The sequence below is a fragment of the Nicotiana tabacum genome, chromosome 20 (genome assembly GCF_000715075.1).
Source record: "Nicotiana tabacum cultivar K326 chromosome 20, ASM71507v2, whole genome shotgun sequence".
In the NCBI taxonomy this organism is placed as follows: domain Eukaryota; kingdom Viridiplantae; phylum Streptophyta; class Magnoliopsida; order Solanales; family Solanaceae; genus Nicotiana; species Nicotiana tabacum.
In genome coordinates, this window is record NC_134099.1 from 88654800 (window position 1) to 88682321 (window position 27522).

The window sequence follows — 27522 nt, forward strand, 5'->3', positions numbered from 1 at the left end:
ATCAATGGCATAGTAGGCTAAACAATATTGAGATTCATTCTCAAGCCTTAATTTCAATCACATGCCAATAAAGTTGTACACAACTAATTTGCAACTTAACAAATCAAATTTGTTTTCTTAAATAAGTGTACAAAGCCCAAATCAGCGTAAAGCTTTATCAATTATTTGTAGCATCTATATGAAATACAACTGTTTGTAGTCAGAATATTTCTTCTAAATTCTATTAGAGTTTAATTGGATCATAAAATCATTGTCATAATATTTATTGAGCCTCTCTAAAAAAAGATTGTTGTTTTCGGGGTATACCTTACCTATTGGATTTGATTTAACGTCATGACTTTCTTTCACTCAATTCAACCAAGCAAATAGTGAATAAATTTATCAAAAGTACAACATATAGGTAACAACACATATATAGTACTAATACATAAATTCAGCATTTATACTACCTGAAAAGTGACATTATAGGTAACAACTTACCAGTTCTAGCTTATGCATCATTCATATAAAATACTTGAAAATGGTAAGTCAGTAGCAAGCATCAAGTAGATCATAGATACTCAAAAATACCTCTTCTAATAGTCATACTAATCACAGTTTGCTTTCAAATGATACGACCATAAATTATGAAGTATACTTTCTCAGTAGCTGATTTGTTTTCCAAATTTTAAAGAAGTAATTAATCAATCTAGATAAAGATGTGAAGTATTTATTGTTTTCTTCAAGATGATTTATACATCTAATCAGTATGACATTTTTTTTATTCTCCCCCCTTTTTTGGTACTATATGCAAGTGCAAAAATCCAAAAGGAAAAAATATTTATCCAAGTAAAAGAAAATGTTAAAAGCGGTAGAACAGATTTAAGATAGTTAACACACAAATATGCATAAGACAACTTATACAACATATCCTTGGTTACCATGACATGCCTCATATCAACAATTAACTGCTACTATGATTTTCACATATAGAACTTCGAAAATTTTATTCCATTCATGTGATATGAAAGATGTAATATTAATATGTGCTTATGCAATACAGGTATGGTATGAAGTTGTGTGTATATGAGACATTAGAGGAATGAAAAGTATAAGATAATCATACTTTCTTATGTTTCATTACTTACCATATGTAGTTTCTCTTTACTTTCGACCATGAAATGATATGTATGGCTTCTGATTGCAATCTTTTCGGATGTAGGAAAATTTTGTAGATATATATAGAATTGGTTAGAGACTCGTGCTGATAACGTGTTATGAAATAAAAGCAATTTAGTAAAACATGAACAAGAAATAGAGATAGAGAGAAGGAAGAGATTTTCTTCTTCAATTGTGTGTATTTTCCTATCTATTACAAAACCTATATATATGCATAAAAAGTGAAGAAAATATGTCATGGAATATGTCATTGAACATACAAAATATGTCATTGAATATGTCATTAAGCATTTGAGATGAAGATCATGGAAGAAGAGTAGACATCCACCATAATGTGATATTTATCATAACAATTTTAAACTTTTCACATTGGAAAAAGTATCTTCTAAGAAAATATTGATCACGTTCAATCATCTCCATTTTACATTCTATTTTCTTTATATGGATCACTTTCAACTATCTCAACTTTTACTATGTTCTTCTACTTTTATTCAACTTTTTAGATTTTCATAGTTTCTATTTTGATGTGCTATAGAGTAGTTATGCTTTTTAGTCTGAGAGCAATCAAATTCTCGAAAGGCCCTGCACTCCTGCTGAGGAATATATAAGCAAGAGCCAAGATGCCATAACTACATGCACATTTACCAAGTATTTTGATATTTTTACAGTTGAGCCAGAGTTGACTCAATTTTTCAGGTATATTGCAACCTTATTGTGTTGCCATGCCCTCTATTTTCAAAATTTTGGTTAACTGTTTTTCCTTTTTTAAATCCCAAAAGAAGGCGGGGAAACAACAGTTCGAGAAACCACTTTATTTTCCAGGACAGCAGTTACTGATTATCTGAAGGCAAAACTATTATACATATCAGTTCATGTCATCACCCTACATTAAGAAATGGCAAAAGTTTGCCTGTTATACAGTTCTTGGGACCAGTTTGCTATTGGAAGCAATTGAGTCTCCACCAATGTTTCTTCACAAGCCGGGCAATGGGTATTGGGTTGTCAAAGCTTCAACTCTTCTTTGCAAATTTAACACCTTATCGATCAAAGGGAACTCCGGTGAAGTAACAAACTTCAAGAAATCTTGAAGCTTTGAACCAGAGACTAACTTCTTGGCCTCAAGAGTTATCTGCACACCCTCATTAATGAAGTCTGCAACTGTTACAAATTCCTTCTCAGAGAAACCTCGAGTGGTCATTGCAGGTGAACCTATGCGTATACCACCAGGCACTAGTGCACTTTTATCACCTACAGTTTCATTGATGGTATAAGGACAAGATAATAAGTGGCAATAACAAATAGCAATGGTTAAGCTACTATACTTACCGGGTACTGAATTCTTATTGAGCGTGATTGATGCCATGTCAAGTATTTTCTCCACTCTAGCACCATCAGTACCCTAATTGACAAATGCAGACTGGTTAATCGAAGTTAATAAGAAAAGGTTGGTTGTATCTTGGTGCTTGTAGCTAGTAATACACATATATTAACACATAAAAGGCAGAAGGATCCTTCATAGAGTTTACCTACCCATCATCAACTATTTCATATGGATACACTACTCAGCCAGATAATCATTCTTTATATAGTTCAATATTTACCAATTATGTATCCATCCATTTCAGTTCCCCTGTAACCACCAAATTCCAAAAAAATTCTTCGAGGGGTCAACAAAACTGTAGGCAATGGTGCTTAATAGTTTAGTAGTACATTCACCACTATTGAGATACCAGTATCTTCGCATGTCCTAGTTAATTTTTCTGTTGAAAAGATAACTGGACAAGAAACAGTGAAAAATGCAGAACTTACTAAGGGCCTGAGATCCACTAGAACCAAATGATTGTCAGTTCCTCCAGAAACCAGCTTGTACCCCAACTCCGTTAACCGGCTTGCAAGAGCTCTAGAGTTAGAGACCACCTGAAAGCATAAACTGCATATGAATTATATTTCCCGCATAAATGGCCACAATCTAGTTAAAAGACAGGACAATGCATGCCTTGTTCTGATAAGCCTTGAAATCAGGTGATTTGGCATGCTTCAAGCAAACAGCTAATCCTCCAATTGTGTGATTATGTGGGCCACCCTGTGAAAAAAACAATGCTATTGCTAGTCAAACTGATCCATATTATATTAACATATCCAAAAGGCCAAAATGGCATTGGTAGGTTTTTACAATCAAGGGAGCTAAAGACAGAAAATGTAAAGTAAAATAGTGTTATATGCCCATGGCTTTGGTCTAGTGGTAAGAGCGCATGTGTGGATTAGGCGCACGTCTGTGGTTCAAGCATTGCCACAGACAAACGCCTGGTATTTAAGTGGAGAAGGGTAGAGGGGCAGACCCATTTTCGATGAGTTTCAAACTGTGCCCTACTGGCCCTCGGGGATTTTGAAGTTACCCAAAAAAAAAACATATTGTTGATAGAAAACAACACTGACCTGCAACCCTGGAAAAACAGCATTGTTGATGGCAGTTTCCAAATAAACACCTAGAATGGGATCTTTCTTGAAGAAGATCATTCCTCCTCTAGGACCTCTCAGAGACTGAAACAAATAGTGCAACTTAGGGCCATCTTTATCAAGAAAAATACTCTAACAACACATGAAAAGCTCTCTGAACCCACAGCATATTAGAGTTTATGGAAGAAGTAGGCAGTCTTTAAATGTGTTACCTTTTCCAATGAAGACCTACTAGGTTTAGAAAATATGTAAATCTATAATTTAACTTTAAACTGCATGATGTAACCCACACTCCTCAGGCAGCTGATCTGAGCATTTCAGCTCATTTCCAACAGTAACAACAATTGACGGCCCCAATAAAAACTATGAAAACTATAAGAGAATTTCAAGTTCTAACTGAGGTCAACTTATCTTATTCCCACAAATTACTGAAAGTCCTCATAGCTCCGGATATTCGGGAAAAAAATGACAGAATTCATATGCTCTGGGAAAAGAAGACCAGCTTAATTTCTTGAATCTGAACAGAGATGCATGGCCATGTGAATCAGGCAGTGAAAATAAAACTAGAAAAGATTAGTTTTGTATTTCATAAGTTTCTGTTTGTCTTTTCTGTGGTTTTTTGAATGATGCTAGAGATGTGACCATTGGTGATGATGGGGTGTTAGGATGCAGGGCCGGATTTGTATGCCCAATGTGGATGGGCTTCGGGAGTTGATTCTGGAGAAGGCTCATAGCTTGTGGTATTCCATTCATCCGGGTGCCACGAAGATGTATCAGGATTTGAGGCAGCACTATTGGTGGAGAAGAAATAAGAAAGATATTGTGGGATTCGTAGCTTGGTGTCTCAATTATCAGCAGGTGAAATATGAGCATCAGAGACCGGATGGTTTGCTTCAGCAGATAGATATTCCTGAGTGGAAGTGGGAGAGGATCACTATGGACTTTGTTGTTGGACTTCCACGGACTTTGAAGAAGTTCGATGCTATTTGGGTGATTGTGGATCGGCTGACCAAGTACGCGCACTTCATTCCTATGTGAACTACCTATTCTTCAGAGCAGTTGGCAGGGATATAAGTCCGGGAGATTGTTCGCTTGCATGGTGTTCCGGTTTCAATCATTTCGGATAGAGGTACTAAGTTTACTTTGCAGTTTTGGAGGGTCGTGCAAAGAGAGTTGGGTACTCAGGTGGAGTTGAGCACAGCTTTTCATCCTCAAACGGACGGGCAGTCCGAGCGCACTATTCAGATATTGGAGGACATGTTGCGTGCTTGTGTCATTGACTTCGGAGGGTCATGGGATGAGTATCTACCGCTTGTAGAGTTTGCTTATAACAACAGCTACCAATCGAATATTCAGATGACTCCATATAAGGCTTTGTATGGGAGGCGGTATAGATCTCCAATTAGTTGATTCGAGCCCGGTGAGGCTAGGCTATTAGGGACTGATTTGGTGCAGGATGCTTTGGAGAAGGTGAAGGTGATTTAGGAGAGGCTTCGTACAGCGCAGTCGAGGTAAACTCGTGGCGGAAGGGGCTTGGATGGTTACTGGACAAAATTCCAAGTTAGGAAGGAAATATAAATCATACCTTGTGAGTTGTTGTTGTAACAATGTCACAGTATTCAAATGGATTAGCAACTACAGAGGCGGCAACAAGCCCACTAATGTGCGCCATATCCATCATGAGAAAGGCTCCAACAGCATCTGCTATCTTCGGTATGTGTCACAAAAGAAATAATTAGATGCAGAAAACAAAGATATCAGTAGGGGCCAGGGAGAAATTATCATAGCGGAGCAGTAACTCCAACTAACAAACTCCTAATAATATATACCGTTCTCATACGAGGATAATCAAAATCTCGGGGATATGCACTAGCACCGGCAATAATAAGTTTTGGCCGAAAAAGGGTTGCTGTTTTCTCAAGCATGTCATAATCAACAAGGCCTGTTTAAAGTCAAAAGGAACTTCTCATTGAATGACAATCTAGTTAAGAGTGTAAATTCATCTATTAAGAATTTGATATCGGCATGCAGTACCTGAAGATTCATCAAGCCGATAAGGCATGGATTCAAAGTAAATAGATGTGCCTGAAACTCGTCTTTTAGGAGTCATAAATCCATGGGACAAATGACCTCCATGAGGTAAGTCCAATCCCTAAGTGAATTACAATGAAAAGTGATAAATATCAATCCACGCAAATCTAGAAGACCAAAGGAAGAGGCTGCTTACAACTAACCATGATCCGGTCATGTGGATTAAGAATTGCTGTATAAACTTCGAAATTTGCTGGAGAGCCAGATAGTGGTTGAACATTGACGCCCCACTGTTTTCCATCTAAGTTAAAGGCTGCCAAAGCCCTCTCTTGGCAGAGTATTTCTAACTCATCAATGTACTCGTTTCCACCATAATATCTGATATGAAACAGGAATTTATTTACTAAACAGAGGAAGAATATTGTTAAAGAAGCTACATAAAAGAAGAAAAAAATAGGTTCACTACCATGACGAGATTCATGTTTCGCATCGAATAAAGACTCCACATAGAAAATAAATAATAAAGAAAAAATAATGATGCTTTTTTTTTGTTACGGATAAAATTCACCTTTTGCCTGGTAGTCCTTCAGAGTATTTGTTTGTAAGGCAAGAACCCACTGCCTCCATCACTGCTCGAGATGTGAAATTCTCAGAGGCAATAAGCTCTAAGCTCCGAAATTGACGTTCCTTCTCTTTGTCAATAATACCACGAACTTCAGGATCAGCTTCACCCAATTCATAGTCTATAAAGCTGCTCCCAGCACCTGGAAAGTACAGTGGCCAACTTTAAGTAACAGAGTAAACGAATAAGCTATGAGAAGAAGGAGAATTCATCAACTTCAACTATGATATACCGCTGGAATAAGGGAATGAAAGCACCAAGAAGTGGCTTGATTACTACGAACTGACATAGGAAGGAGAAGGAAGGGAAAAAAACTATGCAATTACGAGAACTATGGAGAGTTTCCAATTTACAAAAACTGCATTCATATTCGTCCACAAAGAAATGCATGACAAACATTAAATTATTTAGCTGATCCAACTTGTTTCGGACTGAGGCATAGTTGTTGTAGTTTGTTTAGAACTTTTGATTCTGCCAAATGCCAATAATGTTATTACCCTAGGTTGACTTCATAAACATTATAAGACCAAAAGGCTGATGGAAGAGAAAGAGCATTCCCTACACAAGAAGGTATCAACACATGAATAGAAGTCAAAAACAGTAAGTCCTTTATATAATTGATGTTCAGACCCCCAATTCACTATACATTAGTCAAAATGATTCAAAAGCTTCTAGCATATATAGCAGTTAAATTATCTAATCTTTTAATGTGTGCATTAACTAATCTGGTTTATAATATAATTCAAATATGCAGACAAAAAACTCTCAAAAACCCATCTTTAAACTGCCAGCTCAATATAGGAGTACAAAATATAAGCAACTAGACAAAAACATATATCAAGGATAACATCAAATTTGAACTAACTATCCGAAATTTACATGAAAGGGAGCCTTAGTGCAATAGTAAGAGTTGTCGTCGTATGACCAGGAGGTCCCAAGTTCAAGCCGTGAAAACAACCTCTTGCAGAAATTGCACGGTAAGGTTGCACATGTAGTTAGTGCACGGGGCTGCCCCTTTTATCCGAATTATACATAACTAAAGATAGGAACAAACAAAGAACAAATATAGAACCACAGTTTGTTCATGAGATATAACCCCTTAAAATAAATCAAACACAAACTAGAGCCAAGAAAAGGCAAAAACAAAAGTTTGAAAATTACCTGCCATTTCTGGGATAGGAACAGAAACAGAAGAAGGAGGCCTTCCAGTAACCAAGCTCCCTTCAAGTTGAGAAGCTCTGCAAGGCTTAGAAGAGCATAATTTAACCACCCCATTTAATTTTATCATTTCACCTTTTAAAGGAAAAGCTGATCCTTTAACCCAAACAGGTTGCTGAATAGAAGAACCCATCACTGCAGCTCCACAGCAAGCCTCCATAATATACTGTAGCAAGATTAAAAATTTATTAAATCCTGCAACTTAACTAAGGAAAGATTAAATTACTTCAAAAGTTGATTAATAAATTTAAAGAAAAACTGCAAATTTGATGCAAACATTCTTTGTCTGCTTTAATCAACAAATAGAAAAGGTTCCTCATTTTTAATGACTAATAAACAAAAAAGAATCATAAAAAACGATGACAAAACATTCAAATAATAATCCATATTCAAATTTTGTAAATTATTTAATAAAGTCAATACAGGAACTCACAATTGGAAGTTCAAAATACTGCTGCACAGATAAGATTTTTTCTTAACCCTATCCGATATAGATATTCAGGTTCTGACTTTTTACCTTGATAAAGTGGTTATATAAGCTAAAAGAGAAGAGAAGAAAATAAACCCTAGCTCAGTTATTATAGCGTATATGGAAAAGCGCGCGCCGAATATTGGAATTTCTTAAATACAGGTTCCGTCACCATTGTCTAATGGACCACGTTTCCGTATACTTTCCGAACGAATTCAGTATCGCTCTTTCGCACAGAGCACGTATTGGAGAAATCCATTTTATACGTTGTAAATTGTAATTTGCTCTGTCCCTACAAATATGACAATTTTTATGTATAAACAATTTTGCGTTTACTTTTATTTTTTTATTTTATTTTTAATAAAATATTTTTTTAATACATAACATACTTAATATCACAAATTTCAAAATCTGAGTCCAGGAAAAAGTTATTACCTTTGTTCCGATAACACTTTTAGTTTTTTCGAGATTAAACTATGTAAATTTTGAGCGATATCTTAAAATATATTTTCATTAAATTAACATAAGAAAAATATATTTATATTATTTTTGTATGCAATTTTTTAACAAAGTTTTGGTTTAAACATTGAATTATCTTATTTAATTTAATTTTAAAAATTAATTATATTGACTTTTGAGAGAAAAAATATAAATGAAAACAAAGTACTTATTAATACTATTAGTCTCGAGGTACGTGCAATGCACGTGTACCTCGTATCTATGAGTACTAATTTATTAAAAAATTATGTTTGAGTTATAAAATAAAAATGTTAGTTCCTGAGGATGATCATGAATGATGAATAGTGTATAACTATCTCAATCAAGAAAAAAAATTGTCCCATAAAAATCCCCAATCATTAGTCAATAATTCAGCTTAGAATTTGTTCCAACTTTATAATATCATTATTATTATAAATAGAATTGTATTTAAGGTGAATGTCTATACTTTAGAGATATTTTAGGGTTTGTTACTTTGTGGCTAGGTCGCTTTTCCATATAAATAGAGGGGTTCTATTCCATTGTAATTTATCTCAAAATCAATAGAATTCTCTCTCCCTTTGCTTTCCAATATTCTTTTTTTCTTCTATTGTTTTATTTCATGTTATCAACACGAGACTCTACCGTCTCAAGAAGTTCTTTGAGAAGAATAAGCAAATATGGATATCTCATAAAGCAAACTTAGATCAAAGTCCAATTGTAAAAATATTTGTTTAATATTCATGTACGACAAATAAAATATTCAAATAGAAGAAATACTTCTCTCATTTAAATATGTGTAAGGCAGATGTTACTACAATTTCTGGTAGTAATAATTTAATTGAAGGTTGTAGAAGAGCTACTATAATTTTGCCTAAGGGAACAATACTTATCATATATAATGCAATATTCTCCTCTAAGTCCAGGAGGAACTTGTTGAGTTTTAAAGATATCCGCCGAAATGGATATCATATTAAGACAACGGATGAGAATAATCTTGAATATCTCATCTATTATCTATGGCCAGAAAAAGGGTTATTGAGAAGTTCACATCTTTGTCTTATGGCATGTATTAGACAAGAATGAGTGCAATTGAGACACATTATATCGTGAACCAAAATGTTACTGATTCCAATACTTTTGTACTTTGGCATGGTCGATTGGGACATCCTGGATCAATTATGATGATACGAACTATGAAAAACTCAAATGGACATCTATTAAAGAATTTAAAGATTCTTTTAAATAATGAATTTTCTTGCACTTCTTGTTATAAAGGCAAGTTAATTATTAGACCATCACCAATAAAGGTTGGAATTAAGTCCCCTGCGTATTTGGAATATATACAAGGGGATATTTATGGACTTATTCACCCACCTAGTGGGTCGTTTAGATATATGGTTTTGATAGATGCATCTTCTAGATGGTCTCATGTATCCCTATTGTCATCCCGCAACTTGGCGTTTGCAAAATTAATGGCACAAATAATTCGATTACGGGCACAATTCTGCGATAATCCAATTAAGTTTATTAGACTTGATAATGTTGTTGAGTTTTCATCCAAGCATTTAATGATTACTGCTTATCAATTGGAATAAAAGTGGAACATCTTGTAGCTCATGTTTACACTCAAAATGGCATTGCAGAGTCTTTGATTAAACATCTGCAATTGATAGCAAGACCGTTACTCATAAAAACGAGGTTACCCGCTTCTGTTTAAGGTTATGTCATTTTGCATGCAGCAATGCTAATTCATCTCAGACCAACAAATTATCATAAATATTTTCCGTTACAATTAATTTTGGGTTATGAACCTAATATATCCCATTTAAGAATATTTGGATGTGCAGTATATGGTCATATTGCACCAAGATGGGTCCCTAAAGAAGGTTAGAAATATATGTTGGGTTTGGATCACTCTCCATTCGCTACCTCGAAACAACGATTTGCAGATTACCGATTCGATGAGATATTTTCCCCAAAATTATGGGAGAAAATGGTGAACCAAACCGAAAATTTTGCGAAAAAATCCATCATTATCTCATCTTGATACATGTGCCTTTATTTGTGAAAAAAGGTGCAAAAGATTATCCATTTACAGAAAATAGCAAATCAAATGCCGAATGCATTTATGGATCTAAAAAGGATAATGAAATCACATATCCCTACAGAGAATGTTTCAATCCGTATTGATGTCCCTGTTAGACAATCTTATAATATCATAGCTAATGAGTCAAACACACGTCTAAAGTGTGGCAAACCATTGGGTTCTAAGGATCGAAATTCTAGAAAAAGAAAAATAAATGATCAAGATGACACTACGAAAGAGTCTTATAAAGAAATCCATGATTTAACCAATCCTGAGATTCATGAGGAAATCACTGAGCCGGAGACTCGAGAAAATAAGGAACTATCAATAAACCTAATCGACATTGAGATGAATTTGAATCAATTGGATATAGTGGTGGATTATGTCTTTGCATATAATGTTGCATCTAACATTATACAAAGATAGCGAGGATCTTAAACCTCAATCTGTTAGACAATGTCGACAAAGACATGATTGGCCAAAATCGCAAGAAGCAATCCAATCTGAGTTTGATTCACTTGCGAAACATAAAGTTTTTGGGTCTGTAGTCCAAACACCTAGTGGTGTTAAGCGTGTTGGCTATAAATGAGTCTTTGTACGTAAGAGGAATGAGAAAAATGAGGTATAAAGATATAAGGCATGCCTTGTTGCACAAAGATTTTAACGAAGGCCTGGTGTCGATTATAAAGAGGCGTATTCTCCTGTTACGGATGCAATAACATTTCGTTATATCATTAATTTTGTTGTCCATGAAAAAGTTGACATGCATTTAATGGATGTGGTTACGGCCTACTTTTATGTCTCACTTGATAATGAGATATATATGAAAATTCCCGAAGGATTTAAAATGTCTCACATACATAATTCAAAGTCCCATGAAATGCGTTCAATCAAATTGTAAAATTTTTTGTATGGTCTAAAGCAATAAAGAAGAATGTGGTATAACCACCTTAGTGAGTATTTATTAAAGGAAAGTTATATAAATGATGTCATTTGTCCATATATTCTTATAAAGAAAATAACATCGAAATTTATTGTACTTGCCGTATATGTTGATGACATAAATCTTACTGCAACTCCTACAAAACTCAAAAGGAAATTGATTATTTAAAGAAGGAATTTGAGATGAAAGATTTTGGAAAGACTAGATTATGTCTCAGTTTGCGAATTGAACATTTGGTAAACGAGATTTTTATTCATCAATCTGCCTACACAGAAAAGGTATTGAAACAATTTTACATGGATGAAACACATCCATTAAGTACTCTGATGGTTGTTTGATCACTTAATGTAAATAAAGATCTATTCCAACCTCAAGAAAAGAATGAAGAGTTTCTTGGTCCTGAAGTATCATATCTTAGTACAATTAGTGCACTAATGTATCTTCCTAATCCTACAAGACCTGACATAACTTTCAGTTAATATATTAGAAAGATATAACTCTGTTTCTACAAGGAGACATTGGAATAGAATCAAACATATATTGGGCTTATTTTATGACAGTAATTGCAATCCTGATCTTGTTGGTTATGCCGATGCTGGGTATATATTTGACCCACACAAGACTCGTTCTCAAACAGGCTATGTGTTTACATGTGGAGACACAATCATATCTTGGCGATCACTAAAAAATCAATCGTGGCTACTTTATCTAATCATGCCGAGATAATTGCTATTGATTAAACAAGTCGAAAATGTGTGTAGTTGAGGTATATAATACATTTTATTCGAGAAAAGTGTGGTTTGAAGTGTGATAAACTATCTACGATTTTGCATGAAGACAATGCAACATGCATAACCCAATTGGAGTGGGGATTCATAAAAGGAGATAAGACAAAGCAGATTTCACCAAAGTTATTTTTCACACATAATCTTCAAAAGAATGGTGATATCAACGCACAACAAATTCGTTCAAGTGATAATATGGCTGATTTGTTCACCAAATCTCTACTAACGTCAACCTTCAAAAAGTTAGTGTACAAGATTGAGATGCGAAGGCTCACGGATGTGAATTGATGCTCTCATCAGGGGGAGTTAATACGCATTGTACTCTTTTTTCCTTATAAGGTTTTGTCCCGCTGAGTTTTTCTTGCAAAGTTTTTAACGAGACAACCAAAAGTCATATTTCTAAACATGTGTACTCTTTTTCCTTCACTAAAAATTTTTTCACTAGGTTTTATTTTAGTTAAGGTTTTAACGAGACACATTATCTATTGAATAGACATTCAAGAGGGAGTGTTATAAAAAGAATTGTATTTAAGGTGAGTGTGTATATTTTAGAGACATTTTAGGATTTGTTACTTTATGGCCAAGTCACTTTTATCCTATAAATATAGGGATTCTATTCCATTGTAATTTTTCTCATAATCAATATAATTCCCTCTCCCTTTTCTTTGCAATATTCTTCTTTTCTTTTACTACTTTATTTTAATAATTTTAATTTCGCAAGTTATCATGTTTCATTTTCAACTTGAGCAAGAACACATAACTCTTGAAAACCTACGTAGTAAACATATCAGTATGCAACTAATAATTTACGAATGTCAAATGAATAGAAAACCAAAGGTGCAATAAAAATCAGTAAAAGAAAAACACTAAAAAAGAATACTAAAGCAAGCGAGTGAAAGAAAGGAGTTCAAATATAATATAAATTATATTATAGTGCATATATAAAGTTCAAAATTAGCATGGAAGAAATTTATATGATTATTATACATTATTTAAATAAATCCATAATTTACAGAAGGTTAAAATTTAATTAGTTTTAAAATTCTAAATATAAGGTCTTACTACAAATATGGAGAATTTAATAAAAAAAAGTTTAGTTAACCTCAAAATATTATGGAGTAATTATTAATAAAAACAACATTAAAAAATTATGTAATTATTTTGCGATGAAAATTTTATGCTCAAAGAATTCTTTTTTACGTGTCTTCTTGACAAGTAAGCTAACGCTTAGCCTTAAAATTTTTCTAATTTTTAGTACTACGAATTATACTTATATTACCTACTTCAATTAGGAAGAATGTAACGTAATTCTTAAGTGATTTTAAAGTGCTAAATTTTAAAAATCTATAAAAATATTTCAAACGAGAAAAGATTTAATAATTAAATTCTAGTTAATTTTAAAGTGCTAAATATTAGAAAAATAACTTAAATTATAATTTTATCTAATATACAATCTATTTTTAAAAGATAAAAATACAAATAATATTTTGTTAATAATTTTGGTACTTTTCAATATAGCATAAATATAAATATAGATACATTAAATTGAATTCTTTTACGAGTTTAGAGTGTTCTTTGCAATTTTTTTTAGTTTCTCACCCCGCTATCGGGTACTTATATTGAAATCCAATTATATCCAGGTTCCCAAACCCAAAGCGGTAGGAAAGAGTAGTCCCATCCTTAAATGGTTCTCTGCATCTTTATATATATCTTGATTGTCTAAAGACAATCGGTGTATATAACTTAAAACTTTTTCGCGAAATACTAAAGTTGATATGGAAGAAGCAAAACACAAAATCCCCCAAAACAAAAACCCGAAGGGAAGAGAAAATTTTCGGAAGAGAAATATATATAGAGAAAGCGAGAGATCAGTGACTGTTGGGGACAGAGGGGAAAATGGAGGGAGTAGAAGGACAGGGCTCAAGTGGTTACACTCTACAACCAAGTCAATTAGCAAGCGAAGACATACTATTCTGTGTAGATGTAGACAGCGAATCAGTCGTAGAAATGAAGGTTACGGTAGCGGGTGGGCGGCCATATAGCAGATTAGACTCCTTTAAGCAAGCCATCCTTCTCTTTATCAACGCTAAGCTTACCATTAACCCAGATCACCGTTTCGCTTTTGCTGGTCTTGGCAAATCTGCTTTTTGGGTATGTACTCAACTCCTCTTTCTTCCGATCTCTCTTAATTACTCCATCTTTTGTAATTTGTAGTACTCACCCCATAAATTATGTGATACTCTTTTGTTTTAGTATGTCTCAAAAATAATATTCCTATATTTAGAATTAATTTAATTTTAAATTTCTCACTTTACCCTTAATAAAATACTCCTTCCGTTTCTATGGCTTATTAGTTCATTCCAAAAAAAAATAAGGCATTTCTATATTTGGAAACAATTTAACTTTAAATTTTTTCCGGTTTACATTTTTATCCTTAAGCCTTTTAAGCCTTTTAATCACAAGTTTCAAAACTTTCTTTCTTAATAAAAGTTGTGTGTCTAGTCAAACAACATTGGGATGGAGGGGTGAAAATCATTTACATCCCCCAACTTTAAACAATTATCGTTTTCATCCTTTCATGTACGCAATATGTATTTTACCCTTGACATTTTCAACTCTCCATATATGTAATACCTTTTTCATATTATTTAGATATTTTTTAATGCATGTATTTATTCATAAGTTAAAAATATTTTATCTTATTATATAATTTAATCTAAGTTCACTAACGTTATAAATAAAATAATTATATTAAGAAGTTATTACAAAATGTATTGCTACTTTTTTATTATTATTATTATTATTATTATTATTATTATTATTATTATTATTATGTATATTAAAATGCATATAATGTTTGGTATATGTGTGATTTTAAGTTCCACTATTTTTATTATTCTCTGTGTATATAATTTTTGAGTTTTGATTGTTATTACTAGATTTTTTCTAAATTATAATTAAATTTCATGAAAAGTGTAAATAGATAATTTTTGCAAATTTATTATAAAATTTACCTCTATTTTACGCCCATTATTTTTTTTATTACTTGTATTGTAGTATAATTTATAAAATTGTCACTCTCGTTTATTCTCAATTTTGTAAATAGATTGAGTTTTGATTGCTATTAGTAAAATTACTGATACGAGTAAATTATTTATTGTAATTTTTTATTTTTCTCATTTATTTCACTAGTGAACATCATTAACTTATATGTTTGACTACAACTTCTCACTTTTTTTGGTTTCGATTTTTTTAATTTGTCTATTCGTAAATAGATAACATAAATTAAAATAAAAAAATATCATTATATTAAAAAAATAAAAATAAGAGATAAAAATTATAGAGGGTAAACTAGGAATTTTAAGAAGTCACCTTTGATACGGGGAGTAGAATGATAGTTGTTCAAAGTTGGAGGATGAATTTGATTTTAAAACAAACTTGGGGGATGTAATTGATTTTTACCCGATGGAGGGAGTAATCATTTCGTGGTGCTAATAGATTGCTGGTCGAACTTTGACTTATGTAATGCTCATAATATATTAGAATGCCATATACTCGTATGCAATTGATGAATATTTTGATTTTGCTATCTTTCCATAGTGATACTTGTTCTTTTTCAAAAAAATAAAAGTAATTGGACAAGCCCTTTTCTGTTTTTTATATAAGGCAATTATAATATTTCCAATCAAAGAGCAAGAAGAACATTCACAAGCTGAACTACAATAGTATTTCCTTTGTCTTGTTGTTGTAAAACGCAAAATGTATATGATACAATTATGTTAATACTTGATAGACTTTCTCGGTGACCTTGCTGACTAGACTCAGCGGCGGAGCCAGATTTCAACCTTATGGGTTCTAAATTTTAGAGCGACGACTTCAAGTGTTAGTGAATGGATGCTAAATTTAATATTTGTACATATTTAATGCATTCTAAACACCAAATACACTGTTTGAGCAAAAACTATTGGGTTCGATCGAACCCGTAGTTTGGCTTGTGTCTCTACCTCTGACTAGACTACTGGGTTTTTGTAATGCTCCTGTTGCAAGACCATCGCAATGCTGCTGATTAATCAAATTTTGCTTACCTATCCCAAAAAAGAAAAGAGGATAAGAAGGAAAATTAATTCATGTTATCATATTCGCTTTTACTCTGGTTCAATTGGTGGACTTTACTAAGCTTGTCTTTTGTATCTTCTGTGTGGCATTTGATGGAAGATTACCAGTTACAACAGCTTGATTAATCCCAAAGCAAGATTTTAAAAATGCTCTCAGGCACATTCCCCAAAGCTACTCTCTTTCCTACTTTCTAGGTCTGTAGAGCTGATCTTTCCGGTGTACTATCTCACCTGAATCTTCCATTTCTTTCGCAAAACCCAGTGTTCACCCACTGTGAACATTGTTAAAAATTCTTCTTTCTTCTTTTGTTTTATTAAGATAAAATTGTACTTGTTAAGCTTACTATGAGGGAGAGCAACATTATCTACTTTGCAGTGGGTTTCAAGTCATATGACATTGAGAGATGTTCATCAAATGCTGAAGAATGGTACGAGTGGACAGAAAGAGGAAGATATCTAATTAGAAGAACAACTTTCAGCAGGAGGACGATGATGTGGCTGTGCGAAAACTTAAAGGAAGCATCAAAGACGAAAGGAAATTATGTGAGAAGATGGAAAACCAAAGATAATTTTTCAGAAATATTCTTCGCAAGGAACTATAACAAACACGGGCGTTATATAACCATCATTTGGGTCCAAGGCAGGGGGAGGTCTGTTATTATAGTCCCAGAAGTATCATTTAATGCAGGATGGTTAGACATGCAACAAAAATCGAAAGGTTCATTAATAGCGGGGTATGGAGGAATGTCATTAATGCTCCCAAAATCATTGAGGAAGGTCATCTTTACTCAAACACTATCAGGAACCATAATTGGGCAAGCAGAGAAATGAACGAAGCAATGGTCCAACAAGAAGAAGACACTATTTGCATCTCTGGTGATTCAAACAATGAATTACTCGGCAGATGCCTGGTGGCTTTCTTCCCAGAAGAAATCTCAGAAATTGCAACTCTAACAGATGTTCGTAGATGGGCATCAAACTCCTGGAAACAAGCACATGGAACTAGTATCTATGAGATGAACCAAAATCGATTTCTCTACGAATTCCACTCAAAACAAATAGCTGATCATGTACTGGAAAGTGAATGGTATTGGAAGCAACTCAAAGTTAAGCTTCAATGGTGGAATCCGATGGTGGGGTCAATCCCAAGAAATAAGAAGATAAATCACGTATGGATTAGGCTTCTTGGGCTCCCATTACATTTATGGTCCCAAAAAGTGTTCAAAGAGGTGGAGGAGTTTTGTGGTGGTTGGATCCAAACGGAGGAGGAGACGGAATTGAAAAATCATTTGAGATGGGCAAGAATTAAAGTTAGAGGAGATGGCTCTTCAGTTCCAAAAACTGTGAAGATAAAATTTGAAGAGATAGTTTTCGAAATCACAATCTGGTGCAAAACTCCGGTGAGAGTGCACGATGAGGAGATCGGAGAAGAAGATTGTATAAACCAACAGGTAAGAGAAGGCATGCATATGGCAGGGGGACGGGCTCAAGGTTTTAAAAGTGTGATGGGGCACGTGGGGTGTTCTAATCAGGTACAATTGATATTTTAAAAGTCATGTGACTTGCCATGTGACTTTTTAATGGTCAAAAACAAAGTTGCCAAGAAACATAATAGAAAGGAATTGGGCTCATATTTTATGGCCCAATTAATATTTGAGGAGAAGGCTTCAAAATGGCCCAATGAAAAGATCAGACCAGATCCACTTAATGAAGAAATGGTAGCGATACAATCCAAGCAATCTGAGGGAACCCAATTAATAACACACACAGTAGTAGTTAACAGAATCCTCGACAAATCAGAATCAGAGGAAGAAAAGACAGAAGCCGATGGAGATAAAGAAAATCCTCATGAAGAGACATTGGGGGATAACACTATGTCAATTATTGAGGATCATGAACAGAAGGGAGTAGATACGGAATATTACAACATGAACATGCAACCAAAGGAATCAAACTTGTTTGTGGACTGGGCAATTGAGGAAGCTGTGCCACTGAATCATCAAAGCTTAGAGGCAGAAGAGGACCTGGAATTTGAGGCATCCATCTGGGTGCACCAGAACATTATAAGATTAAGCAAAGAATTTGGGATGGATTTTAATGGGTGTGAGAAAGAAGCACTGGAACTTTTCATGAAAATTGATAACAGAAGGCAAGCAAATAAAGGGAAAGAGCTTTCGCAGATTGTTCAGACTCCAAAGAAGAAGGGAATCAAAGAACTGAAAAGTTTAGAGATTGGGAGCAGCTTCAAGAGTAATGGAACTAGAGGGGGGGGGGTTACATCACTAATCATAGCCAATGTTAATGAACATCATATCTTAGAATGTCAGGGGACTTAATAGAATTAGAAAGAGGAGAGTGATTAATAGTCTGATTCTCAGGTGGAAGATAGAGATCATTTGCTTCCAAGAATCAAAACTAGAAGGGGATATTAGGGAAAAAGTAAGAGAATCATGGGGTAATAGATGGGTGAAATTTGCACAATTAGAGGCTAGTAGGACTAGATGGGGTATTGTAATAATGTGGGATGGGAGAATATGGAAGGGGGAAGTATGCTGTGTGGGAGCACATACTATCACTTGCAAATTCTCAGGCAAGACTCAGGACTACTCATGGCACCTCTCAGCAGTGTATGCTCCTAACAACAGAAGAAAGAGGGAGGAAGTGTGGTGGGAGCTGGCAAATGCAAGAGGTCTTTTTAATGGGCCATGGGTGGTATGTGGGGATTTCAACACTGTAAGATTCCTATCAGAGAAGAAGAACTGTTCCTGATTCAGAAGAGCTATGACTGAGTTTTCAAACTTCATTGAAGATATGGAGCTGGTAGACATCTAATTATCAGGGAGTGAGTACACGTGGAAAAAAGGTGACAGACATATAATAGCAGCAAGACTGGATAGATTCTTGATCTCTACTGAATGGAATGAAGACTTTAGAAACATAAAGCAATCTGTGCTTCATTGCTTCATAGAGTAACCTCAGACCGCTCCCAACTAATGCTTCAATGTGGCAGTTGGGATCCAATCAAATCATATTTTAAGCTTGAGAACTGGTGGCTGCAGACAGAAGGATTCAAAGACAGAGTGCAAGAATGGTGGAACTCTTTCACATGTAAAGGAAGGCCCGATTTCATTCTAGTGTCTAAACTTAAGGCACCGAAGGCAAAGCTTAAAGAATGGAGCAAAACTTTACAAGGCAACTTAGCATTGCAAAAAACGAATATTCTCAGCCAACTGGCAGAGCCGGAAGAGATACATGACCAAAGGAGCTTGACAAAAGAGGAAATATTCACAAAAACTTCATTGACCATGAAGTTTGAGTAGATTGCAAAACCATGAAGAAGTAGCATAGAGGCAGAGATCCAGGGCCCTCTGGTTAAAAGAGGGAGACAGGAACACAAAATTCTTCCACAGAACAACTAATGCTCACAGGAGATATAACAACATTGACCAATTGATAGTGGAAGGGGAATCTATTTAGAATCCTGAAGATATCAAGAGGGAGGTCAGTTTCTACCAAAAGCTCTACAAAGAAGAAGAAGAATGTAGGTCACTAGGCTCCATCAGAAACAACCAGATGATTACACCAGAAGAAAACATAATGTTACAGAGTCCATTTGAAGAACATGAGATATGGGATAGTGTGAAGGCATGTGCTGGAGACAAAGCACCTGGCCCAGATGGATTCTCAATGTCCTTTTTCATCAACTGCTGGGATGTGGTTAAAAAGGAAGTGGTAGCTGCTGTTCAGAATTTTCATGAACAAGGAATGTTTGAAAGGAGCCTCAATGCTACTTTTGTGGCTTTGATTCCTAAGAAGGTGGGGGCAAAAGAACTAAGAGATTTCAGGCCTATCAGTTTGATAGGCAGTATATACAAGGTCATCTCTAAATTATTGACTGAGAGGCTCAAGAAAGTGGTCAACAAATTGATAGATACTCAACAGATGGCATTCATTAGGGAAGACAGATTATGGATGTAGTCCTAATTGCAAATGAATGCATTAATACTAGGAAAACAAGCAAGGAACCTGGGTTACTTTGCAAGCTGGACATAGAAAAAGTCTATGACCACCTGAACTGGAACTTTCTTATGGAAACTCTAAGAAAAATGGGCTTTGGAGGAAGAGGGATAAACTGGATAAAATAGTGCAAATCTACTGTGAGATTTTCAGTACTCATCAATGGAGCACCAGTTGGCTTCTTCCCTTCTCAGAGGGGTTTGAGGCAAGGGGATCCCTGTCCCTTTCTCTATTCATCATTGCTATGGAAGGACTGAACGTTATACTGAAAAGAGCTCAAACAAATAATCGGATCAGTGGATTCAAGGTGAACTCTAGGGCTGATAGCAACATGAGGATCTTCCACTTGCAGTACATTGATGACACTCTGGTATTTTGCGAAGCTGATAGAGAACAACTGAAAATGCTAAGGGTGATCTTCATTCTCTTTGAAGCCACCTCTGGACTACACATTAACTGGCACAAAAGCTTCATTTATCCAGTTAATGAGGTCTTGGAGATTCAAAGACTTGCTGAGATTCTTGGAGGGAAAGTAGGTGAATTACCTACTGTTTATTTGGGGATGCCGCTTGGATCCAAGAACAAGTCAAAAGGAATTTGGAATGGTGTGCTGGAGAAGTGTGAAAAAAAGCTAGCAAACTGGAAGAACCAATACCTATCTATGAGGGAGGCTAATTTTGATAAACTCTGTTCTTGATGCCATGCCTACCTATATGATGTCTCTATTTCCAATGCCAATTAATGTAGTAAAGAGAATAGATGCATTAAGAAGAAATTTCCTATGGGAAGGCAACAATGACAAGAAGAAATTCCACCTGGTCAAATGGAACTCTCTTACCACTAGCAAGAAGATAGGGAGACTAGGAGTCAAAGATATGAGAATCCAGAACCAGAGTCTGCTGATGAAGTGGCTATGGAGATTTGCGGCTGAGGAGCAAACACTGTGGAGAGAGGTAGTTAGGGAGAAATATGGAATGGAAGGAGAATGGACAACCAAACCAGTGAGAAGTCCATATAGTGTCAGTGTATGGAAGTCAATTAGGAACTTGTGGCCAAAAGTGAGGGACAAGGCAAAGTTTAAAGTTGGGAATGGTTGGAAGATTTCCTTGTAGGAAGACAATTGGCTAGGCCAAGGCCCTTTGAAGCTACTCTTTCCTGACATATACACCTTGAACCAACAACAACAAGTAACTTTAGATGAGGTATGGACTAATCAAGGTTGTAACCTTACATTCAGAAGACTTCTAAATGATTGGGAAATTGATAGAGTAATTGAGTTTTACAAGACCCTGGAGCTATTCACCGGAACCAACTCTAATTAAGATCTCATCATATGGCAAGGGAACATGCAGGAGAAATTTTCTGTTAAGTCTCCATATAAGGAATTCAACCTGTCAAACAATCAGGTTGGTTGTTGGCCATGGAAGATGATATGGACAGTGAAAATCCCCTATAAGATTGCTTGCTTTTCATGGCTACTAGCAAAGGAAGCGGTTCTAACTCAGAATAATCTAAGTAAAAGAGGATTTCACTTGTGTTCTAGATGTTACTTGTGTGGAAAGGAGGCAGAGACAATTAGTCATCTCTTTTTGCATTGCAAATTCACTGTACAAATATGAGAATTTTTATTAGTCATCTCTTATGGGCAATGCCAGGAAGAATTCTTGATGTTCTAGCATGCTGGAATAAAGAGGGCAACTCTTCTAGCCATAAAGAGAGATGGAGCATTGTCCCAGCCTGCATTTGGTGGACAATCTGGGAAGAGAGAAATAAAAGATGTTTTGAAGATAAGTCTAGTAACATCTAGAAGATAATGATGAAGTGTTTAGCTCTTTTCTATTTTTGGTGTAAAGGAAAGTCTTTAGAGGATCATGTGAATCCATTTTTGATGTCCTAGATTCCTTGTGAGAAGACCAAGGATCATAGGTTTTTTTTTTTTTTTGGGCACTCCTATGTAATTATGGGTGTCTTCACAAATTTAGTGAAAACTATATATCAATATACAAATATGTTACCTTCTTAGAAAAATAACAGCTTAAGTAAAACTTTCACTAGTCAAGAGTTGACATTACTTTTTAATTTCTCATACAAACATATTGAATAAGCATCGTGTTGGAGCGGGGAGGATGAAATGGATGCTTGCGTCTGGTGTTTTCTGTGATAGGAATGTGCTACCAAGACTTAAGGGCAAGTTTTACAAAGTGGTAGTTAGAACGACTATGTTGTATGGAGCCGAATGTTGGCCAGTCAAGAAATCTCATGTCCAGAATATGAAAGTAGCAGATATGATGTTGAGATGGGTGTGTGGGCATACCAGGAAGGACCGGATTTGGAATGAAGTTATTAGGGACAAGGTGGGTGTGCCCCTATGGAAGATAAGTTGCGGAAATCGAGGCTGAGATGGTTCGGGCATGTGAAATAAAAGATGTTTTGAAGATAAGTCTAGTAACATCTAGAAGATAATGATGAAGTGTTTAGCTCTTTTCTATTTTTGGTGTAAAGGAAAGTCTTTAGAGGATCATGTGAATCCATTTTTGATGTCCTAGATTCCTTGTGAGAAGACCAAGGATCATAGGTTTTTTTTTTTTTTTGGGCACTCCTATGTAATTATGGGTGTCTTCACAAATTTAGTGAAAACTATATATCAATATACAAATATGTTACCTTCTTAGAAAAATAACAGCTTAAGTAAAACTTTCACTAGTCAAGAGTTGACATTACTTTTTAATTTCTCATACAAACATATTGAATAAGCATCGTGTTGGAGCGGGGAGGATGAAATGGATGCTTGCGTCTGGTGTTTTCTGTGATAGGAATGTGCTACCAAGACTTAAGGGCAAGTTTTACAAAGTGGTAGTTAGAACGACTATGTTGTATGGAGCCGAATGTTGGCCAGTCAAGAAATCTCATGTCCAGAATATGAAAGTAGCAGATATGATGTTGAGATGGGTGTGTGGGCATACCAGGAAGGACCGGATTTGGAATGAAGTTATTAGGGACAAGGTGGGTGTGCCCCTATGGAAGATAAGTTGCGGAAATCGAGGCTGAGATGGTTCGGGCATGTGAAATAAAAGATGTTTTGAAGATAAGTCTAGTAACATCTAGAAGATAATGATGAAGTGTTTAGCTCTTTTCTATTTTTGGTGTAAAGGAAAGTCTTTAGAGGATCATGTGAATCCATTTTTGATGTCCTAGATTCCTTGTGAGAAGACCAGGGATCATAGGTTTTTTTTTTTTTTGGGCACTCCTATGTAATTATGGGTGTCTTCACAAATTTAGTGAAAACTATATATCAATATACAAATATGTTACCTTCTTAGAAAAATAACAGCTTAAGTAAAACTTTCACTAGTCAAGAGTTGACATTACTTTTTAATTTCTCATACAAACATATTGAATAAGCATCGTGTTGGAGCGGGGAGGATGAAATGGATGCTTGCGTCTGGTGTTTTCTGTGATAGGAATGTGCTACCAAGACTTAAGGGCAAGTTTTACAAAGTGGTAGTTAGAACGACTATGTTGTATGGAGCCGAATGTTGGCCAGTCAAGAAATCTCATGTCCAGAATATGAAAGTAGCAGATATGATGTTGAGATGGGTGTGTGGGCATACCAGGAAGGACCGGATTTGGAAGGAAGTTATTAGGGACAATGTGGGTGTGCCCCTATGGAAGATAAGTTGCGGAAATCGAGGCTGAGATGGTTCGGGCATGTGAAAAGGAGAGACATCGATGCCCCGGTGAGGAGATGCGAGAAGTTGACCAAAGTGGGTCAGAGGAGAGGTAGAGCGAGGCCTAGGAAGTACTGGGGAGAGGTGATTAGGCAGGGCATGACACTACTTCAGCTTACCGAGTACATGACCCTCAATAGGGAGGTGTGGAGGTCGAGGATTAGGTTGTAGGTTGACAGGTAGTCGAGAGTCTCTTCTAGTCGTACTAGCAGAATTAGTACCGGTATTGTATTCTCCTATTCCGAGTTCCTTGTTGATTAGACGATGTGGCATTATTGCCCGTAGTTTTCGCATTTCTCTTATAGCTTCGTATTCCTAGTTTCTATGCTATTACTTGTTGTGCTATTTGTTTCTGTTATCTTATTTCCTTGCCATTGTTAATGTTTGTTTATTGTGTCCTTTTCACTGTTCTTGAGCCGAGGGTCTATAAGAAACAATCCCTCTTCCTTCATAAGGTAGGGGTAAGATCTGCGTACACACTACCCTCCCCATACTCCACGTGTGGGATTGCACTGGGTTTTTTGTTGTTGTTTGTACAAACATATGAATAAGTTTTAACGTCAGTGTTTTGGTTAAAAACTATGCTATGGTCATTCTTTCTGTGTTGTTTTACAACTTGTCAAATTTATTCACTGCAAGCAATTGCTGTCACTTATAGGAATACTTGCTTCTTAGTATGAGGAAGTTTCTACTAGAGTTTGAATGGTTTTTGAATATCTCCTTAACTTTGATGCACTTTCTTCTCATTTTTCCCCTTTTCTATTGTACTGTATTATTTTGATGAATGACTTTCTAACAGTTCTGCGGAATTATGTTAGCTTTGACTGATGGCTGCCCAAATACCTGTTCTGCAACATTTTTATGTTTTTATTGTAATAAAATTTCATTAAAACTTTTATGGCTTTGCTTAAGTTGTCTTTTCATCTCCATATCTCCTTCCTGTTTGATTTTACTGGTGGGGAAAGTTAGGTGGCTGTAGAGTATCGAAATGGATTCATCTTCTCAATTTTCTATTCGTGAAGGTTCGGAAAGAGTTTACTAGTGACATTGACTCGGCAATTTCTGCATGTCGGGGTATCTCAGCAGTAGATTCACCTTGTGGCCATGCAGACCTTACTCAACTATTTCGGGTGGCAGCTCATGAAGCCAAAAAGTCACGTTCACAAAATCGGACACTCAGGGTGGTAAGGATGTGATTAGCAATCACCAATGTTTGTCTTCTCATTTTCTTTGTTTTAGGACATCTGTGGCTTAACTTTTGATATTGAGAAAGTTCACATTTGATTTGCCAAGAAACTCATAGAGGCTACTTTGCATATGAATGACATGCTTGGTAAATCAGCTACTCATTTTTGGTCTGATGTAATGAGCCAGTGTGTTCTATTCTGTAGAATTATTTCTTAACTTTTAGTCAATTCAAGAAAAATGGCTTTGCTTCGTCATGTAGTTAATAGTATCGAAGCATCAAGTAATGGTATAGAAAAGAAAAAAAAGTAATGTTATAGTGTTACCTTGTAGTGGTCAACAACCTGTTGGAGTGAATTATGGTTGGATCCTTGTAATTTAGAGACAATACATTGGTCAAAATAGGGTGATAATACCACTAAACAGGAGTTTATTATCTTTTGGCAAACAGGGGTGTTATGAACTAAGAGCTCTCCAGACTTGAAGTAAAGTAATCTTTTCAGATCTGACAGTGGGTTTTAGGTAGTTGCTAATCATGAGGAACATTATGCAGAAAAGCTAGGGAAGGTAAACTTCTTGAAATCACATGAATTTGTTGAGTAAGATTACACCAGTTCAGATTGATGTTAGTTGGGTTTGAGGTCCATCTGACAAGGATAACATATAGGGTTTGTCAAGGCAAATGAAGGACGCAGCTGACGTAGATTCAGGTGTCTATATGCATAGAAGTATCTTTTACTTCCTTTAGAGAAGTTTTAACTTGCATCAAAGGTCATATTGCAAGCATAATCACCAGCTGTCACCTCCTTCGGCTTTCAATTAGTTTTATAGGCTAAGAAGTTCTGGTTTATACAAGAAATCCTAACTTACCCAAAAGTGATTTCCATTAGATAATTTGATCAATGTCTAGTGCTTGTGTGTTAAGTATACAGTTGAGTTGTGTGTGCAGGCTCTTCTATTCTTTCATGTCTATGGTAATGCGGATAGTAATATGTCGGTTACTATAGCAAAACTTGGAAGTACTGCATAGTTCAATAACAGAATGTCTGAAATTACTCAAAAGCCTGTAATATGGATGCTTAACAAGTATTTTGAATACGTGGTCTTTAGAGTGCCTACAAGATCTTTCTTTCTCTGGTTGGTCATGGATCTACGTTTTCTGTGTCTCGTGGCATCTAAAGAGGTGTTTACCTTTGTGACATATGGTCATTCTCATTTTCTTTGGTCTATCTGATATTTACAGAGTTTGAACCATTCCACTAAATGCTTTTTCTGAATGATTATTTAATGCATTTTCGTAAAGCTTTCGATGCTTGCAAATTTAGTTCTCATCCCATACAACTAGTTACTGAAAAGTGTTAAACATGTTCTCTTCTCATTATTATGCAGATACTTCTATATTGTAGGTCATCTATACCACCACAGCATCAATGGCCTGCTACCCAAAAACTCTTCACTTTGGACGTAGTTTACCTTCATGACAAGCCTGGACCTGACAATTGCCCTCAAAAGGTGTATGATGCCCTCGTGGAGGCCCTCGAACACGTTAGTGAATATGAGGGTTACATATTTGAGAGTGGTCAGGGGCTTACTCGTGTCCTCTTCCGTCATATTTGTACGCTCTTGTCCCACCCTCAGCAACGTTGCGTGCAAGATGACCTTGACATTCCCAAGTCTCTTACAAAGAAGTCAGTTACGGTTGACTCAAGCACCAGCTGATGAAAATGCTGCTGTCTCTAACCAATGATAGACAAATCGAAGCAACTCTCCCTGGTTGTGCTGTTTTTCGCCCTTCGTGTTCTAGTGTTCTGTGGAGGACTAATCTGGACAGGGTACTCTGGTCAACCATGTAACACCCCCCCCCCCTTTCATCCACCTCTTTCTCTTCCTGTATAATCTTTTTGTTGCTATGTCTAAAGTCTAAACCAATCTAAGAATATAAATGTATCAGGGTTGATGAGCTCTATCCTCTCTTGGTCATGGCAAAATCATCTGATGTGCTGTTATTTTCACTGGTCTATGGCCCTTTCTATTTCTTTTACTTTAGAATTGGTTCTTCAGGCCGAAGAAGAAAACTTCGGGGGTAAATCTTATGGGTTTGTTACACAAAAATCATTTTCTTATGCTCTAGTTTACCAGATTTTATAAAACTTTCATCTGAAAAGTCTATTCTCCCTTAACATTATAAGGGAGAGTTACACACAAGTACAACTCACACATGCATTGCA

The 27522-nt window shown here is 35.6% G+C and overlaps 2 protein-coding genes across 5 annotated transcripts; one reads left to right on the forward strand and one right to left on the reverse strand.

Moving 5' to 3' along the window:
* Positions 1-1955: 1955 nt before the first annotated feature.
* On the reverse strand, positions 1956-8221 carry LOC107779841 (serine hydroxymethyltransferase 3, chloroplastic-like). Of its 3 annotated transcripts, none has more exons than XM_016600338.2 (12): positions 7920-8221; positions 7430-7652; positions 6215-6410; positions 5850-6024; positions 5650-5767; positions 5445-5557; positions 5201-5323; positions 3595-3699; positions 3155-3241; positions 2968-3075; positions 2485-2557; positions 1956-2406 (listed from the first exon to the last, which is right to left on the reverse strand). In XM_016600338.2, the coding sequence occupies exons 2-12, from the start codon at positions 7644-7646 to the stop codon at positions 2132-2134; spliced, it is 1590 nt and encodes a 529-aa protein (XP_016455824.2). In that variant the 5' UTR covers positions 7647-7652; positions 7920-8221; the 3' UTR covers positions 1956-2131. The 3 variants fall into 3 exon arrangements, with proteins under 3 accessions (XP_016455824.2, XP_016455825.2, XP_016455827.2); XM_016600339.2 differs by having other exon boundaries at positions 8004-8190; XM_016600341.2 differs by having other exon boundaries at positions 8052-8183.
* Positions 8222-13904: 5683 nt separating this feature from the next.
* Positions 13905-27300, forward strand: LOC107779842 (uncharacterized). 2 transcript variants are annotated; one of them, XM_075240982.1, is made up of 3 exons: positions 13905-14400; positions 25075-25293; positions 26684-27300. In XM_075240982.1, the coding sequence occupies exons 1-3, from the start codon at positions 14146-14148 to the stop codon at positions 27011-27013; spliced, it is 804 nt and encodes a 267-aa protein (XP_075097083.1). In that variant the 5' UTR covers positions 13905-14145; the 3' UTR covers positions 27014-27300. The 2 variants fall into 2 exon arrangements, with proteins under 2 accessions (XP_075097083.1, XP_016455829.1); XM_016600343.2 differs by having other exon boundaries at positions 13910-14400; positions 25132-25293.
* Positions 27301-27522: the final 222 nt, after the last annotated feature.

Coding starts and splice junctions, on each gene's coding strand:
- LOC107779841 (XM_016600338.2), bottom strand. CDS start 7,646: ATGGAGGCTTGCTGTGGAGCTGCAGTGATGGGTTCTTCTATTCAGCAA. Junction 6,025..6,214: donor GAAGGACTACCAGGCAAAAG/GTGAATTTTATC, acceptor GTTTCATATCAG/ATATTATGGTGGAAACGAGT. Junction 2,558..2,967: donor TAGTGGATCTCAGGCCCTTA/GTAAGTTCTGCA, acceptor TTTGTCAATTAG/GGTACTGATGGTGCTAGAGT.
- LOC107779842 (XM_075240982.1), top strand. CDS start 14,146: ATGGAGGGAGTAGAAGGACAGGGCTCAAGTGGTTACACTCTACAACCA. Junction 14,401..25,074: donor TTGGCAAATCTGCTTTTTGG/GTATGTACTCAA, acceptor TGGTGGGGAAAG/TTAGGTGGCTGTAGAGTATC. Junction 25,294..26,683: donor AAAATCGGACACTCAGGGTG/GTAAGGATGTGA, acceptor ATTATTATGCAG/ATACTTCTATATTGTAGGTC.